Source organism: Cinclus cinclus, chromosome 29, assembly GCF_963662255.1.
Source record: "Cinclus cinclus chromosome 29, bCinCin1.1, whole genome shotgun sequence".
Lineage (NCBI taxonomy): Eukaryota > Metazoa > Chordata > Aves > Passeriformes > Cinclidae > Cinclus > Cinclus cinclus.
The window spans coordinates 727992-745932 of record NC_085074.1 but is presented as its reverse complement, the minus strand read 5'-3'; the positions used below and the strand labels follow the sequence as shown (position 1 = coordinate 745932).

The 17941-nt window shown below is 49.1% G+C and overlaps 2 protein-coding genes across 2 annotated transcripts in view; both read left to right on the top strand.

Moving 5' to 3' along the window:
- The first annotated feature begins 259 nt into the window (after positions 1–259).
- LOC134054591 (uncharacterized) lies at positions 260–13519 on the top strand. The gene is made up of 18 exons (XM_062510445.1): positions 260–370; positions 1805–1975; positions 2167–2277; positions 3385–3523; positions 4367–4445; positions 5210–5366; positions 5589–5699; positions 6807–6945; positions 7770–7852; positions 8329–8481; positions 8704–8814; positions 9336–9474; positions 10322–10612; positions 10811–10908; positions 11223–11375; positions 11598–11708; positions 12816–12954; positions 13320–13519. The coding sequence occupies exons 1-18, from the start codon at positions 260–262 to the stop codon at positions 13517–13519; spliced, it is 2496 nt and encodes an 831-aa protein (XP_062366429.1).
- An 89-nt stretch (positions 13520–13608) lies between these two features.
- Positions 13609–17941, top strand: part of LOC134054589 (uncharacterized) — a 48540-nt gene continuing 44207 nt past the window's right edge. Inside the window, exons 1-8 of the mRNA XM_062510444.1 lie at positions 13609–13636; positions 13770–13873; positions 14338–14490; positions 14713–14823; positions 15339–15477; positions 16316–16403; positions 17222–17378; positions 17601–17711. Of these exons, the coding sequence (XP_062366428.1) occupies positions 13609–13636; positions 13770–13873; positions 14338–14490; positions 14713–14823; positions 15339–15477; positions 16316–16403; positions 17222–17378; positions 17601–17711 (891 nt within the window). The remainder of the gene's footprint in view (positions 13637–13769; positions 13874–14337; positions 14491–14712; positions 14824–15338; positions 15478–16315; positions 16404–17221; positions 17379–17600; positions 17712–17941) is intronic.

The window sequence follows — 17941 nt, the reverse complement described above, 5'->3', positions numbered from 1 at the left end:
CCTCGTGGGCAAACAAGGGTAGCCACTGCCCGCCCAAACCTGAGCCTCCCTGGTCTCCAGGCAGGGAAGAGCAGGGCACAGCTGCTCCTGGCAAGGGACAGTGCCTGCTGCAATACCGTCCTGCTTAAAGCCAGAGCTCCAACAGGAGAGCAAAGCACCGGCAGCAAGGTCCAGCTGCTTGCAAAACTGCGTTCATTTCATGCACTTAGGAGGAAAAATCTGTCAAGTATTGTAAATTAATAAAGCTGGAAAGGTGTAAATGTCTCAGGGCTGCTTTGACAAGGCCATGGAGGCACAGATGCCTCAGCCCTCACTGCTGTATTTTAGTGGGCGCTATGGTGATCTGATAACATACAGTATATTTTGGAAGGTAAAAAGGCTTTCACACATTTTGTCTAATGCAAAGCTTTTTATGCTCTTGTTTAAGCACTACGGTATCTCCGGTCTTAAGTTTGATGTGAATTTTCAAAAGTAAATAGTACATGTCAGAAAAATGCAAAAACATATTTAATTTTTCACTGCAAATTGACTCCTATTTGATAACTATCAGATTCCAGCAGGTCAAAATGTTCAGAAGTACAATCCTCATGTTTATCAACTAGTTACACGAGGAAATAATTTTCAGGGAGAAGTGACAGGGAAACAAATGACAAAATAATTTTATTGTACCACTTAGCACTTCCACAGCAAATTCAGAAAACATATAAAAGGTGGAGGGTTCACACTGTTCTTTCTACCTGCAGGAGCATCAGCTCTGCAGTCAGGATGAATCTCCCTGTGAGTATGCATGCTTTTCTTCCTTATATACTGAAACTTTGATTCAAACCCATTCCTTTATCTCTCAGAAGGGTTCTGCCTCTCTGGGGCACTAAGGCTTTCTCTGGAGACATTTTGCTGCTCCAGAATGAGCAACTCACCCTCTGCTCCCCAGAGGAGCTGAGGAGGTAAAGGATTTTTTCACAGCTTGGCTGTACATTATTCAGAAAACAGGAAGCCTAATCCATGTCCATTATTGTCAATGCTTTTGCACAACTGGAGCACTGCACTAGGGGATCAAGCCCTTCCCTGTAATGCCAGAGCAGAAGAAAAGGAAAAGCTTTCTCCTCACTCTTGTAAAATACCTGTGTGAGCCTGCACAGGTCTGAGAAACAACTTGAGATTCAGCTCCTGAAAGAGCAAGTGTGAAATGTGTCTACTTTGCAGTGCCCTGGGGTAAAGCAAGAGTGCCTCCCTTTTGGGGCACTGATGCAATCCCAGCATGAAAGCCAAAAAGGATCCAAGGATCCCTTAAACACCAGATTAGGAAAAGGGAAGAAGGATTCTCATGATCAGATTTGTCAGCCAGAGCTGCAATTACACATTTGTATTTGATTTTCATTTCAGATTTTGACTGCCGTCCTTCTTGGACTCATCCTGACTCCAGCCCTTGCTGATTATGTGAGTACAGTGACCAATTTCCACATGAATGGCTGCTCTGCCTCTATTCCCTGTTCCATGAAATACTTTTGATTCTTTCTTCACCCCTTTGAAGGAAAAGAATTGAAGTCTTCTCAAACAGATGAAACTCTAAAGGCACTAGATGACAGGTGTCAGATGCAGCAGTGATTAATGGAATGCTTGAATGGAATTCTTATGGCTATTGCCCAATGCCAATGCCTTGATTTTGGGTCTATTTGAAAATACTGAGGGCACTACTGGCTCTTGAGGGCGAGACAGATCTTCTATTGTTGAAAGGGTTTTGAAAAGCATTGGAGACATCACTGACTAATGTTACCATCTAAAAGCACACCATTTGATTTTTCAGTCTCAGCAGCAGCAGACAAATCAAAACCAGGAAATCATCTTTGGTGGAGACTCCCAAATCACTATCACCGGTATCTCACAAAGCGTAAAGATCAATAGCCAGACAAGAGTGGCAATCATTGAGCAAAAGAGCAAAAATTTATCATGGAAAACGATCTGGAACTACAACACGGTGAGTGGAAGGAAGGAGTAAAGTTAAAAAGGTGATGCAAGGATGAGGGCAGCTTCTATATTCTAAATATTTAAAGTAAATGATGTGGGGTTGAAAATCCCAGTATTCATTACTGTTTGCACCCCTACTTTGACACAACCTCAGCAGTCAGAAAACCTGAACACTGAATGAGAAAAAATTCTATTTCACAGGGTGTCATTGCAACCAAAGTCACACAACAGAACACCTGCTACATTTCCATCATGAACAGAACTGACATGCCAAGCTTTGATAATCTGGCCCGACTGGCAGCAGAGAGCAGGGTAAGATTCCAAAGAAGGAGCAGCTTCCTGGCCCTGGAGATCATTGGTTGGTTTTTTTCTTCTGTTTTTCTTTCTGGAGAGGATCACATTGTCTCTAGTGGCAGAGCCTCCTTTCTCTAATCAGTAATGCATATAGGGAGTTTATTATAGAAATGACTGGCCTAAAGAAGGAAGGGGCTGTATTATCCTTCCCCCAGCTCCACTTTCTCTGAGGATGTTGAGCTCTGCAGTTTGCTGCATAAAGCAAAGGGCTCTGAGGAGCCTTTCAAGGGCTTTAATCTTTTTGGAATGCCTAGATCTCAAAGTTCTTCATAGACGGCTCAGTACCAAACTGCATTGGTCAGCTCCAAACTTGCTGTTGCAGCTACTCTTGGCCAGATTCCCTTGTCCTTTGGGGCATGAGAGAGCGTCTCCCTATTCCTGAACCCTTCCCCCACATGCCTGGAGACTTGTGGCCCTAGCTAAGGAAGGAGCTAGAGAGCAGAGGGAAGCAGAGGGCATGAGAGAAGACAGCAGGAAGGCAGCAAGGGACTTGAGCCGGGCCACAGATCATTCCAGGAGGACAAGAGAGGAGCAATTTATTTGAAACAAAGCCCGTGGGAGTTGTTCAGAAAGACCTGTCCCACTAGAGCACCCAGGGGGTCACAGAGAGGGGCCCTAAGCACCTCCTGCAAATAGTCAGAGAGCAAATGTATCTGACCAGCCTTGCTCCTGTTCTCTTGGGTTCCAGGTTAGAACGGGCGGCAGGAAGAGACTTCTCCTGCCGGCCTTCCAGCCTTCCAGCCTGAGTGCCTCTGAGGGACCAGGGCAGCAAATGTGCAAATGCTTTGGAAGGAGCTCTGGCTCCACAGAGCGGCCACACTCCTCATCTCCTCTTCAACGCTTTCCTTGCGTTGCCACTTCCCCTCAGGCTCCCTGCACCCTGACTCCCTTAGAACGAGCTCTGCCTTTGGAGCTGCCTACAAGGCTTGCTAGTCGTCCCACAGACCCCCAGGGAATTCAAAGATGTTCCTAAAGGCACGTTGGGCTCAAACAGCCAGAGGAACAGGCCTTGCAGGAACTAGCTCCTGACACTCAGCTTGCTGCATGCTGGTTTTTCATGTTTAGAACCTGCTCGGTCTTGGAAGGCCGACCAAGAAGATCACCTTTGTCACCAATGGATTGGTCAACAACCTCAACTCCTACGGAATAGACATCACCGCTATGTGCAGCGGACTCACCACCTACATGGCTTACGAAGTTCACAGTGAGTGCAAGCATGGGAATTCTCAGTGTTACTGCTCTGGTCTTTTAGTCTCCTGGGGCATGACTAAGGCACAGTTGCTGCTCTTGCACCTCAAAACCCACAGACGCCAAGGGTTTTCTTTCAGCAGTTGCACAAAGGGTTTGGCACCTCTGCCCATGGGGACTGCAAGAGGCTGGGGTCACAGCCCCCATAAATGAACCAAACCAAATCCTTACAGCTCATCTCCAGGTTGCCTAACAGAGCCTAAATTTGGATCCGGAGTGTTTCCAGCCACACTGTGCTCCATTGTAAAGCCCAGTCAGGAAGAAGTGTCATTCTAAGAACCACTGTTTTTCAGAACAGATACTGATGATGAGCTAACCCAGGAAGCCACCAAATCCGTGTGCTTCACATCATTAAATCAAGTGCCTTCAATCCTTTTAGGTTTTTTCCTGGGGCAATGATCCCATTCCTCAGGGCATTAATGACCTTTACATGGTAGGCTTCTTTCAGAATGTCACAGCCCGTGTGACTGGGCCCATGAACTGGCAGCAGCCTCACTGTCTAATGATCAACCTTCAGGACTCTCAGGAGCCAGTGCAATATAGCCTCAATTTCTGCATGGGAAATCCCAAAGGGTTTTCAAGACTACGTCTTTGTGGGCATTCCCTGCTGAGCCACAGAGCCAGTGCTCCATGGGGATTTCAAGAGAATCTGTCTCTTGTACAGCTCAAACAATCCAGGTGCAGCAATTCTTCAGAACCTGGCTGGCTCTCAGGAACACCAGAACCTTCCTGTATAAAGGCAACCAAATTTTAAGACATGTGGTCACAGGCTTTTTTTCTCCTTTTGTTACCTACACAGGCCTCCAAGGAAATCTGGGATCATGCGTAACCCTCAATATCTTGCAAGCTCTCGATCTGAAGTACTGCAATACCAATGGGAATGGCAACTGGAATGGTGGCTGGAATGGCAATAACATTGGAAATGGCAATTGGAACGGAAATTGGAATGGCGGTAACAACTGGAATGGCAATATCAATTGGAATGGACATTGGAACGGCAATGGCAATTGGAATGGCGGTAACAATTGGAATGAAGGTTGGAACAGTGGTAACAATTGGAATGGAGGTTGGAACGGTGGTAACAATTGGAATGGCGGTAATAATTGGAATGGCGGTTGGAACGGCGGTAACAATTGGAATGGCAGTGGCATTTGGAATGGCAACTGGAGTGGCAACGGACAGGTGAGAAATCCTTAGCCCTTACCATTGCTTAGACCAAATGGGGGGACTCCAGAGCTGCTGCCCAATGCCAACCCTGATGCCCTTCTTGCCTGGCATCTCCTCATCGACAGCTTCCTGCTGGAGGCTGCAGATGCTTCAAAAGAGCAATGGGTGAGAAGAGGTTGCCATTCAAGACCTTGAGCACAGATTAACTGTGGCCAGGGCTCTTGCATACGGCATCGTCCAAAGGCACCAAATAACAGCTGGCATATGCGGCAATGATTCCCTGAATCCATGGAAGGATTTCTTACAGCCTCTGCTCAAAAGCAGGCATTGATTCGGGGTTTTTTAGAAAAGATTGCGAGCAGTGCCGACACTTCCCGGAGGCAGCAATCCTTCCATTGCAGCAGGGATTTTTCAGAAGCTTTGGGCACATCACTGGCTCCCTTCAAAGGCAAAATGTCTTCTTTCCCTTGGCTTTTCAGTCTCAGCAGATTCCAGGCATCATCCTCAACAACACACAAGTCATCATTGGTGGCCAGTCCCAAATTGTGACCATCAACAGGCAATGGCACGTGGCAATCATTGAGCAAATGACTGGCAGCTTCTCCTGGAAAACCATCTGGAACTACAACACGGTGAGTGGCAGGGACAGGGCTCATTCAAAAAGCATCCAGGTAGTCTGGCTCCTTGTCCAGCCGGCCCTGGGTCGGCGATTGTTTCTTATTCTAACTATTTGGAGTTCACGATGGAGGGTATAAACTCCCAGCATTTGTTATCGTTTCCCTCCTGATTTTATGTCAATACTAACAGTTGGAAAAAAACCTGAATTGTGAGAGCTGAATAACTTCATTTCACAGGGCGTCATTGCAACCAAAGTCACGCAACAGAACACCTGCTACATTTCCATCATGAACAGAAGCGAGATGCCCCGCTTTGACAATCTGGAGCGCCTGGCACAAGAGAGCAGGGTAAGATTCCAAAGAAGGAGCAGCTTCCTGGCCCTGGAGATCATCGGGCCATTTCTTCATGTGCTTTTCCTTTCTGGAGAGGATCAGATTGTCTCTAGTGGCAGAGTTTCTTTGCACTCAGTACTAGAGTAGATGAGAAATTTGTTGTAGGAATGCCTGGCCTAAAGAAGGAAGGGGCTGTATTATCCTTCCCCCTGCTCCATTTTCTCTGAGGATGTTGAGCTCTGCAGTTTGCTGCGTAAAGCAAAGGGCTCTGAGGAACCCTTCAAGGGCTTTAATCTTTTTGGAATGCCTAGATCTCAAAGTTCTTCATAGACGGCTCAGTACCAAACTGCATTGGTCAGCTCCAAACTTGCTGTTGCAGCTACTCTTGGCCAGATTCCCTTGTCCTTTGGGGCATGAGAGAGCGTCTCCCTATTCCTGAACCCTTCCCCCACATGCCTGGAGACTTGTGGCCCTAGCTAAGGAAGGAGCTAGAGAGCAGAGGGAAGCAGAGGGCATGAGAGAAGACAGCAGGAAGGCAGCAAGGGACTTGAGCCGGGCCACAGATCATTCCAGGAGGACAAGAGAGGAGCAATTTATTTGAAACAAAGCCCGTGGGAGTTGTTCAGAAAGACCTGTCCCACTAGAGCACCCAGGGGGTCACAGAGAGGGGCCCTAAGCACCTCCTGCAAATAGTCAGAGAGCAAATGTATCTGACCAGCCTTGCTCCTGTTCTCTTGGGTTCCAGGTTAGAACGGGCGGCAGGAAGAGACTTCTCCTGCCGGCCTTCCAGCCTTCCAGCCTGAGTGCCTCTGAGGGACCAGGGCAGCAAATGTGCAAATGCTTTGGAAGGAGCTCTGGCTCCACAGAGCGGCCACACTCCTCATCTCCTCTTCAACGCTTTCCTTGCGTTGCCACTTCCCCTCAGGCTCCCTGCACCCTGACTCCCTTAGAACGAGCTCTGCCTTTGGAGCTGCCTACAAGGCTTGCTAGTCGTCCCACAGACCCCCAGGGAATTCAAAGATGTTCCTAAAGGCACGTTGGGCTCAAACAGCCAGAGGAACAGGCCTTGCAGGAACTAGCTCCTGACACTCAGCTTGCTGCATGCTGGTTTTTCATGTTTAGAACCTGCTCGGTCTTGGAAGGCCGACCAAGAAGATCACCTTTGTCACCAATGGATTGGTCAACAACCTCAACTCCTACGGAATAGACATCACCGCTATGTGCAGCGGACTCACCACCTACATGGCTTACGAAGTTCACAGTGAGTGCAAGCATGGGAATTCTCAGTGTTACTGCTCTGGTCTTTTAGTCTCCTGGGGCATGACTAAGGCACAGTTGCTGCTCTTGCACCTCAAAACCCACAGACGCCAAGGGTTTTCTTTCAGCAGTTGCACAAAGGGTTTGGCACCTCTGCCCATGGGGACTGCAAGAGGCTGGGGTCACAGCCCCCATAAATGAACCAAACCAAATCCTTACAGCTCATCTCCAGGAAGCTAATGGGGCTTAAATTAGGGCCTAGAGAGTTTTGCTTCAAACTGTTCTTTCCTGAAATATCCCATCAGGAAGAAGTGTCATTCTAAGAACTGCTGTCCTTCAGGTTAGAGCTTACTGCTGAACTTTGCCCAGGCAGCCACCAGACCCTTGTGCTTCACAATACTAAGCCATGTGGCTTCGATCCTTGTAGGTTTATCCTTAAGTACTTAAATGACTTCCAGTTGGTAGGAGTCTTTCTGAATATCATAGCCCATGTGTCTGGGCCCATGAACTGGCAGCAGCCTCAATGTGCAATGCCCATCCTTCGGGACTCTCAAGAGCCAGTGCAATAGAGCCCCGATTTCTGCACAGGAAATCCCAAAGGGTTTTCAAGACTACGTCGTTGTGGGCATTCCCTGCTGAGCCACAGAGCCGGTGCTCCATGGGGATTTCAAGAGAATCTGTCTCTTGTACAGCTCAACCATTCCCAGTACAGCAATTCTTCGGAACCTGGCTGGCTCCGAGCTACCCCAGCACCCCCCTAAAGACAGCAAGCCAAGGTCTAAGGCATTGGCGCATGGGGTTTTGTCTTTTCTTTTCCAGTTTCCCAAGGACCCCAGGTGCCTCTGGGATCATGCATTACCCTCGATGTCCTGAGAGCTGTGGAGCTGAAGTACTGCATTGGCAATGGCAGTGTCAATTTCCCGGTGAGAAAACCTTAGCTCTTACCATTGCTTAGACCAAATGGGGGGACTCCAGAGCTGCTGCCCAATGCCAACCCTGATGCCCTCCTTGCCTGGCATCTCCTCATCGACAGCTTCCTGCTGGAGGCTGCAGATGCTTCAAAAGAGCAATGGGTGAGAAGAGGTTGCCATTCAAGACCTTGAGCACGGATTAACTGTGGCCAGGGCTCTTGCACACGGCATCGTCCAAAGGCACCAAATAACAGCTGGCATATGCGGCAATGATTCCCTGAATCCATGGAAAGATTTCTTACGGCCTCTGCCCAAAAGCAGGCATTGATTCAGGGTATTTTAGAAAAGATTGCGAGCAGTGCCGACACTTCCCGGAGGCAGCAATCCTTCCATTGCAGCAGGGATTTTTCAGAAGCTTTGGGCACATCACTGGCTCCCTTCAAAGGCAAAATGCCTTCTTTCCCTTGGCTTTTCAGTCTCAGCAGATTCCAGGCATCATCCTCAACAACACACAAGTCATCATTGGTGGCCAGTCCCAAATTGTGACCATCAACAGGCAATGGCACGTGGCAATCATTGAGCAAATGACTGGCAGCTTCTCCTGGAAAACCATCTGGAACTACAACACGGTGAGTGGCAGGGACAGGGCTCATTCAAAAAGCATCCAGGTAGTCTGGCTCCTTGTCCAGCCGGCCCTGGGTCAGTGATTGTTTCTTATTCTAACCATTTGGAGTTCACGATGGAGGGTATAAACTCCCAGCATTTGTTATTGTTTCCCTCCTGATTTTATGTCAATACTAACAGTTGGAAAAAAACCTGAATTGTGAGAGCTGAATAACTTCATTTCACAGGGCGTCATTGCAACCAAAGTCACGCAACAGAACACCTGCTACATTTCCATCATGAACAGAAGCGAGATGCCCCGCTTTGACAATCTGGCGCGCCTGGCACAAGAGAGCAGGGTAAGATTCCAAAGGAGGAGCAGCTTCCTGGCCCTGGAGGTCATCAGGCCATTTCTTCATGTGCTTTTCCTTTCTGGAGAGGATCACATCACAGAGGTCTCTAGTGGCAGAGTTTCTTTGCACTCAGTACTAGAGTAGATGAGAAATTTGTTGTAGGAATGCCTGGCCTAAAGAAGGAAGGGGCTACATTATTCCCTCCACAACTCTCTCTGAGGATGTTGAGGATGTCTGCAGCTGGCTGGGCAAAGCTGTTCTCTGTGGAGCCCTACAGTGCTTCCGTTGTGCTACCACTTGCCCTCAGGCTCCCTGCACCCTGACTCCATTAGAACGAGCTCTGCTTTTAGAGCTGCCTACAAGGCTTGCTAGTGGTTCCACAGACCCCCAGGGCATTAAATGGCATCTGTAAAGGCAGGTGGGACTCAAGCATCCATGCCTGAGTCATTATTCCAGAGCTAGGAATAGCCCGAGCTGGAACGAGCATCTGACACTCAGTGTGCTGAATGCTGGTTTTTCATGTTTAGAACCTGCTCGGTCTTGGAAGGCCGACCAAGAAGATCACCTTTGTCACCAATGGATTGGTCAACAACCTCAACTCCTACGGAATAGACATCACCGCTATGTGCAGCGGACTCACCACCTACATGGCTTACGAAGTTCACAGTGAGTGCAAGCATGGGAATTCTCAGTGTTACTGCTCTGGTCTTTTAGTCTCCTGGGGCATGACTAAGGCACAATTGCTGCCCTTCCACCTCAAAAGCCACAGACACCAAGGGTTTTCTTTCAGCAGTTGCACAAAGGGTTCGGTCCCTCTGCCCATGGGGACTGCAAGAGGCTGGGGTCACAGCCCCTGTATTGACCCAAAACAAACCCTTGCCAAATCTTTTCCAGAAAGCTTGATGGGGCTGAAATTTTGGTTCAGAGTGTTTCAGCCGGCACAGAAGTCCCCACTAATTCCCAGTCAGGAAGAAGGGTTGTTCTAAGAACCACTGTCCTTCAGCACAGAGCTTGCTGATGTGTTTACCCCAGCAGTCACCTAACCCATGTACTTCACAACAGTAAGCCAAGAGTCTTTGATCCTTGTAGGTTTTTCCCTGGGGCAACCATCCCATTCCTCAGGGAGTTAATGACCGTTACATGGGAGGATTCTTTCAGAATGTCATAGCCCATGTGACTGGGCCCATGAACTGGCAGCAACCTCACTGTCTAATGCCCAGCCTTCAGGACTCTCAGGAGCCAGTGCAATAGAGCCCCAATTTCTGCACGGGAAATCCCAAAGGGTTTTCAAGAACACGTCTTTGTGGGCATTCCTTGCCAAGCCACACAGCTGGTGCTCTTTGGGGACTCCAACAGAATCTGTCCCTTGTACAGCTCAAACATTCTCAGTGCAGCAATTCTCCAGACCCTGGCTGGCTGACAGCAAAACCAGCACCCTCTTGTAAAAATACAGCCAAGGTCTTAGGTACTGGCTCATGGGGTTTTGTCTTCTCTTGTATTCCAGCTTTCCAAGGACCCCAGGTGCCTCTGGGCCCATGCATTACCCTCGATGTCCTGAGAGCTGTGGAGCTTCAGTACTGCAATGGCAATGGCAATTGGAATGGCAACTGGAATGGCAACTGGAATGGCAACTGGAATGGCAACTGGAATGGCAATTGGAATGGCAATGGCAACTGGAACGGCAATTGGAATGGTGGTAACAATTGGAATGGCAATGGCAATTGGAATGGCGGTAACAACTGGAATGGCGGCAACAATTGGAATGGCAATGGCAATTGGAATGGCGGTAACAACTGGAATGGCGGTAACAATTGGAATGGCGGTATCAATTGGAATGGAGGTTGGAACGGTGGTAACAATTGGAATGGCAACTGGAATGGCGGTTGGAACGGCGGTAACAATTGGAATGGCAGTGGCATTTGGAATGGCAACTGGAGTGGCAATGGACAGGTGAGAAATCCTTAGCTCTTACCATTGCTTAGACCAAATGGGGGGACTCCAGAGCTGCTGCCCAATGCCAACCCTGATGCCCTCCTTGCCTGGCATCTCCTCATCGACAGCTTCCTGCTGGAGGCTGCAGATGCTTCAAAAGAGCAATGGGTGAGAAGAGGTTGCCATTCAAGACCTTGAGCACGGATTAACTGTGGCCAGGACTCTTGCACACGGCATCGTCCAAAGGCACCAAATAACAGCTGGCATATGCGGCAATGCTTCCCTGAATCCATGGAAAGATTTCTTACGGCCTCTGCCCAAAAGCAAGCATTGATTCGGGGTTTTTTAGAAAAGATTGCGAGCAGTGCCGACACTTCCCAGAGGCAGCAATCCTTCCATTGCAGCAGGGATTTTTCAGAAGCTTTGGGCACATCACTGGCTCCCTTCAAAGGCAAAATGTCTTCTTTCCCTTGGCTTTTCAGTCTCAGCAGATTCCAGGCATCATCCTCAACAACACACAAGTCATCATTGGTGGCCAGTCCCAAATTGTGACCATCAACAGGCAATGGCACGTGGCAATCATTGAGCAAATGACTGGCAGCTTCTCCTGGAAAACCATCTGGAACTACAACACGGTGAGTAGCAGGGACAGGACTCATTCAAAAAGCATCCAGGTAGTCTGGCTCCTTGTCCAGCCGGCCCTGGGTCGGCGATTGTTTCTTTTTCTAACCATTTGGAGTTCACGATGGAGGGTATAAACTCCCAGCATTTGTTATTGTTTCCCTCCTGATTTTATGTCAATACTAACAGTTGGAAAAAAACCTGAATTGTGAGAGCTGAATAACTTCATTTCACAGGGCGTCATTGCAACCAAAGTCACGCAACAGAACACCTGCTACATTTCCATCATGAACAGAAGCGAGACGCCCCGCTTTGACAATCTGGCGCGCCTGGCACAAGAGAGCAGGGTAAGATTCCAAAGGAGGAGCAGCTTCCTGGCCCTGGAGATCATCAGGCCATTTCTTCATGTGCTTTTCCTTTCTGGAGAGGATCAGATTGTCTCTAGTGGCAGAGTTTCTTTGCACTCAGTTCTAGAGTAGATGAGAAATTTGTTGTAGGAATGCCTGGCCTAAAGAAGGAAGGGGCTGTATTATCCTTCCCCCAGCTCCACTTTCTCGGAGGATGTTGAGCTCTGCAGTTTGCTGCGTAAAGCAAAGGGCTCTGAGGAGCCCTTCAAGGGCCTTAATCTTTTTGGAATGCCTAGATCTCAAAGTTCTTCATAGACTGCTCAGTACCAAACTGCATTGGTCAGCTCCAAACTTGCTGTTGCAGCTACTCTTGACCAGATTCCCTTGTCCTTTGGGGCATGAGAGAGCGTCTCCCTATTCCTGAACCCTTCCCCCACATGCCTGGAGACTTGTGGCCCTAGCTAAGGAAGGAGCTAGAGAGCAGAGGGAAGCAGAGGGCATGAGAGAAGACAGCAGGAAGGCAGCAAGGGACTTGAGCCGGGCCACAGATCATTCCAGGAGGACAAGAGAGGAGCAATTTATTTGAAACAAAGCCCGTGGGAGTTGTTCAGAAAGACCTGTCCCACTAGAGCACCCAGGGGGTCACAGAGAGGGGCCCTAAGCACCTCCTGCAAATAGTCAGAGAGCAAATGTATCTGACCAGCCTTGCTCCTGTTCTCTTGGGTTCCAGGTTAGAACGGGCGGCAGGAAGAGACTTCTCCTGCCGGCCTTCCAGCCTTCCAGCCTGAGTGCCTCTGAGGGACCAGGGCAGCAAATGTGCAAATGCTTTGGAAGGAGCTCTGGCTCCACAGAGCGGCCACACTCCTCATCTCCTCTTCAACGCTTTCCTTGAGTTGCCACTTCCCCTCAGGCTCCCTGCACCCTGACTCCCTTAGAACGAGCTCTGCCTTTGGAGCTGCCTACAAGGCTTGCTAGTCGTCCCACAGACCCCCAGGGAATTCAAAGATGTTCCTAAAGGCACGTTGGGCTCAAACAGCCAGAGGAACAGGCCTTGCAGGAACTAGCTCCTGACACTCAGCTTGCTGCATGCTGGTTTTTCATGTTTAGAACCTGCTCGGTCTTGGAAGGCCGACCAAGAAGATCACCTTTGTCACCAATGGATTGGTCAACAACCTCAACTCCTACGGAATAGACATCACCGCTATGTGCAGCGGACTCACCACCTACATGGCTTACGAAGTTCACAGTGAGTGCAAGCATGGGAATTCTCAGTGTTACTGCTCTGGTCTTTTAGTCTCCTGGGGCATGACTAAGGCACAGTTGCTGCTCTTGCACCTCAAAACCCACAGACGCCAAGGGTTTTCTTTCAGCAGTTGCACAAAGGGTTTGGCACCTCTGCCCATGGGGACTGCAAGAGGCTGGGGTCACAGCCCCCATAAATGAACCAAACCAAACCCTTACAGCTCATCTCCAGGAAGCTAATGGGGCTTAAATTAGGGCCTAGAGAGTTTTGCTTCAAACTGTTCTTTCCTGAAATATCCCATCAGGAAGAAGTGTCATTCTAAGAACTGCTGTCCTTCAGGTTAGAGCTTACTGCTGAACTTTGCCCAGGCAACCACCAGACCCTTGTGCTTCACAATATTAAGCCATGTGGCTTCGATCCTTGTAGGTTTATCCTTAAGAACTTAAATGACTTCCAGTTGGTAGGAGTCTTTCTGAATATCATAGCCCATGTGTCTGGGCCCATGAACTGGCAGCAGCCTCAATGTGCAATGCCCATCCTTCGGGACTCTCAAGAGCCAGTGCAATAGAGCCCCAATTTCTGCACAGGAAATCCCAAAGGGTTTTCAAGACTACGTCTTTGTGGGCATTCCCTGCTGAGCCACAGAGCCGGTGCTCCATGGGGATTTCAAGAGAATCTGTCTCTTGTACAGCTCAACCATTCCCAGTACAGCAATTCTTCGGAACCTGGCTGGCTCCGAGCTACCCCAGCACCCCCCTAAAGACAGCAAGCCAAGGTCTAAGGCATTGGCGCATGGGGTTTTGTCTTTTCTTTTCCAGTTTCCCAAGGACCCCAGGTGCCTCTGGGATCATGCATTACCCTCGATGTCCTGAGAGCTGTGGAGCTGAAGTACTGCATTGGCAATGGCAGTGTCAATTTCCCGGTGAGAAAACCTTAGCTCTTACCACTGCTTAGACCAAATGGGGGGACTCCAGAGCTGCTGCCCAAAGCCAACCCTGATGCCCTCCTTGCCTGGCATCTCCTCATCGACAGCTTCCTGCTGGAGGCTGCAGATGCTTCAAAAGAGCAATGGGTGAGAAGAGGTTGCCATTCAAGACCTTGAGCACAGATTAACTGTGGCCAGGGCTCTTGCACACAGCATCGTCCAAAGGCACCAAATAACAGCTGGCATATGCGGCAATGATTCCCTGAATCCATGGAAAGATTTCTTACAGCCTCTGCCCAAAAGCAGGCATTGATTCGGGGTATTTTAGAAAAGATTGCGAGCAGTGCCGACACTTCCCGGAGGCAGCAATCCTTCCATTGCAGCAGGGATTTTTCAGAAGCTTTGGGCACATCACTGGCTCCCTTCAAAGGCAAAATGCCTTCTTTCCCTTGGCTTTTCAGTCTCAGCAGATTCCAGGCATCATCCTCAACAACACACAAGTCATCATTGGTGGCCAGTCCCAAATTGTGACCATCAACAGGCAATGGCACGTGGCAATCATTGAGCAAATGACTGGCAGCTTCTCCTGGAAAACCATCTGGAACTACAACACGGTGAGTGGCAGGGACAGGGCTCATTCAAAAAGCATCCAGGTAGTCTGGCTCCTTGTCCAGCCGGCCCTGGGTCAGTGATTGTTTCTTATTCTAACCATTTGGAGTTCACGATGGAGGGTATAAACTCCCAGCATTTGTTATTGTTTCCCTCCTGATTTTATGTCAATACTAACAGTTGGAAAAAAACCTGAATTGTGAGAGCTGAATAACTTCATTTCACAGGGCGTCATTGCAACCAAAGTCACGCAACAGAACACCTGCTACATTTCCATCATGAACAGAAGCGAGATGCCCCGCTTTGACAATCTGGCGCGCCTGGCACAAGAGAGCAGGGTAAGATTCCAAAGGAGGAGCAGCTTCCTGGCCCTGGAGGTCATCAGGCCATTTCTTCATGTGCTTTTCCTTTCTGGAGAGGATCAGATTGTCTCTAGTGGCAGAGTTTCTTTGCACTCAGTACTAGAGTAGATGAGAAATTTGTTGTAGGAATGCCTGGCCTAAAGAAGGAAGGGGCTACATTATTCCCTCCACAACTCTCTCTGAGGATGTTGAGGATGTCTGCAGCTGGCTGGGCAAAGCTGTTCTCTGTGGAGCCCTACAGTGCTTCTGTTGTGCTACCACTTCCCCTCAGGCTCCCTGCACCCTGACTCCATTAGAACGAGCTCTGCTTTTTGAGCTGCCTACAAGGCTTGCTAGTGGTTCCACAGACCCCCAGGGCATTAAATGGCGTCCGTAAAGGCAGGTGGGACTCAAGCATCCATGCCTGAGTCATTATTCCAGAGCTAGGAATAGCCCGAGCTGGAACGAGCATCTGACACTCAGTGTGCTGAATGCTGGTTTTTCATGTTTAGAACCTGCTCGGTCTTGGAAGGCCGACCAAGAAGATCACCTTTGTCACCAATGGATTGGTCAACAACCTCAACTCCTACGGAATAGACATCACCGCTATGTGCAGCGGACTCACCACCTACATGGCTTACGAAGTTCACAGTGAGTGCAAGCATGGGAATTCTCAGTGTTACTGCTCTGGTCTTTTAGTCTCCTGGGGCATGACTAAGGCACAATTGCTGCCCTTCCACCTCAAAAGCCACAGACACCAAGGGTTTTCTTTCAGCAGTTGCACAAAGGGTTCGGTCCCTCTGCCCATGGGGACTGCAAGAGGCTGGGGTCACAGCCCCTGTATTGACCCAAAACAAACCCTTGCCAAATCTTTTCCAGAAAGCTTGATGGGGCTGAAATTTTGGTTCAGAGTGTTTCAGCCGGCACAGAAGTCCCCACTAATTCCCAGTCAGGAAGAAGGGTTGTTCTAAGAACCACTGTCCTTCAGCACAGAGCTTGCTGATGTGTTTACCCCAGCAGTCACCTAACCCATGTACTTCACAACAGTAAGCCAAGAGTCTTTGATCCTTGTAGGTTTTTCCCTGGGGCAACCATCCCATTCCTCAGGGAGTTAATGACCGTTACATGGGAGGATTCTTTCAGAATGTCATAGCCCATGTGACTGGGCCCATGAACTGGCAGCAACCTCACTGTCTAATGCCCAGCCTTCAGGACTCTCAGGAGCCAGTGCAATAGAGCCCCAATTTCTGCACGGGAAATCCCAAAGGGTTTTCAAGAACACGTCTTTGTGGGCATTCCTTGCCAAGCCACACAGCTGGTGCTCTTTGGGGACTCCAACAGAATCTGTCCCTTGTACAGCTCAAACATTCTCAGTGCAGCAATTCTCCAGACCCTGGCTGGCTGACAGCAAAACCAGCACCCTCTTGTAAAAATACAGCCAAGGTCTTAGGTACTGGCTCATGGGGTTTTGTCTTCTCTTGTATTCCAGCTTTCCAAGGACCCCAGGTGCCTCTGGGCCCATGCATTACCCTCGATGTCCTGAGAGCTGTGGAGCTTCAGTACTGCAATGGCAATGGCAATTGGAATGGCAACTGGAATGGCAACTGGAATGGCAACTGGAATGGCAACTGGAATGGCAATTGGAATGGCAATGGCAACTGGAACGGCAATTGGAATGGTGGTAACAATTGGAATGGCAATGGCAATTGGAATGGCGGTAACAACTGGAATGGCGGTATCAATTGGAATGGCAATGGCAATTGGAATGGCGGTAACAACTGGAATGGCGGTAACAATTGGAATGGCGGTATCAATTGGAATGGAGGTTGGAACGGTGGTAACAATTGGAATGGCAACTGGAATGGCGGTTGGAACGGCGGTAACAATTGGAATGGCAGTGGCATTTGGAATGGCAACTGGAGTGGCAACGGACAGGTGAGAAATCCTTAGCTCTTACCATTGCTTAGACCAAATGGGGGGACTCCAGAGCTGCTGCCCAATGCCAACCCTGATGCCCTCCTTGCCTGGCATCTCCTCATCGACAGCTTCCTGCTGGAGGCTGCAGATGCTTCAAAAGAGCAATGGGTGAGAAGAGGTTGCCATTCAAGACCTTGAGCACGGATTAACTGTGGCCAGGGCTCTTGCACACGGCATCGTCCAAAGGCACCAAATAACAGCTGGCATATACGGCAATGCTTCCCTGAATCCATGGAAAGATTTCTTACGGCCTCTGCCCAAAAGCAAGCATTGATTCGGGGTTTTTTAGAAAAGATTGCGAGCAGTGCCGACACTTCCCGGAGGCAGCAATCCTTCCATTGCAGCAGGGATTTTTCAGAAGCTTTGGGCACATCACTGGCTCCTTTCAAAGGCAAAATGTCTTCTTTCCCTTGGCTTTTCAGTCTCAGCAGATTCCAGGCATCATCCTCAACAACACACAAGTCATCATTGGTGGCCAGTCCCAAATTGTGACCATCAACAGGCAATGGCACGTGGCAATCATTGAGCAAATGACTGGCAGCTTCTCCTGGAAAACCATCTGGAACTACAACATGGTGAGTAGCAGGGACAGGACTCATTCAAAAAGCATCCAGGTAGTCTGGCTCCTTGTCCAGCCGGCCCTGGGTCGGCGATTGTTTCTTTTTCTAACCATTTGGAGTTCACGATGGAGGGTATAAACTCCCAGCATTTGTTATTGTTTCCCTCCTGATTTTATGTCAATACTAACAGTTGGAAAAAAACCTGAATTGTGAGAGCTGAATAACTTCATTTCACAGGGCGTCATTGCAACCAAAGTCACGCAACAGAACACCTGCTACATTTCCATCATGAACAGAAGCGAGACGCCCCGCTTTGACAATCTGGCGCGCCTGGCACAAGAGAGCAGGGTAAGATTCCAAAGGAGGAGCAGCTTCCTGGCCCTGGAGATCATCGGGCCATTTCTTCATGTGCTTTTCCTTTCTGGAGAGGATCAGATTGTCTCTAGTGGCAGAGTTTCTTTGCACTCAGTTCTAGAGTAGATGAGAAATTTGTTGTAGGAATGCCTGGCCTAAAGAAGGAAGGGGCTGTATTATCCTTCCCCCAGCTCCACTTTCTCGGAGGATGTTGAGCTCTGCAG

Coding starts and splice junctions, on each gene's coding strand:
- LOC134054591 (XM_062510445.1), top strand. CDS start 260: ATGTCTCAGGGCTGCTTTGACAAGGCCATGGAGGCACAGATGCCTCAG. Junction 5,700..6,806: donor GCCTGGCACAAGAGAGCAGG/GTAAGATTCCAA, acceptor TTTCATGTTTAG/AACCTGCTCGGTCTTGGAAG. Junction 10,909..11,222: donor ATGCTTCAAAAGAGCAATGG/GTGAGAAGAGGT, acceptor TTGGCTTTTCAG/TCTCAGCAGATTCCAGGCAT.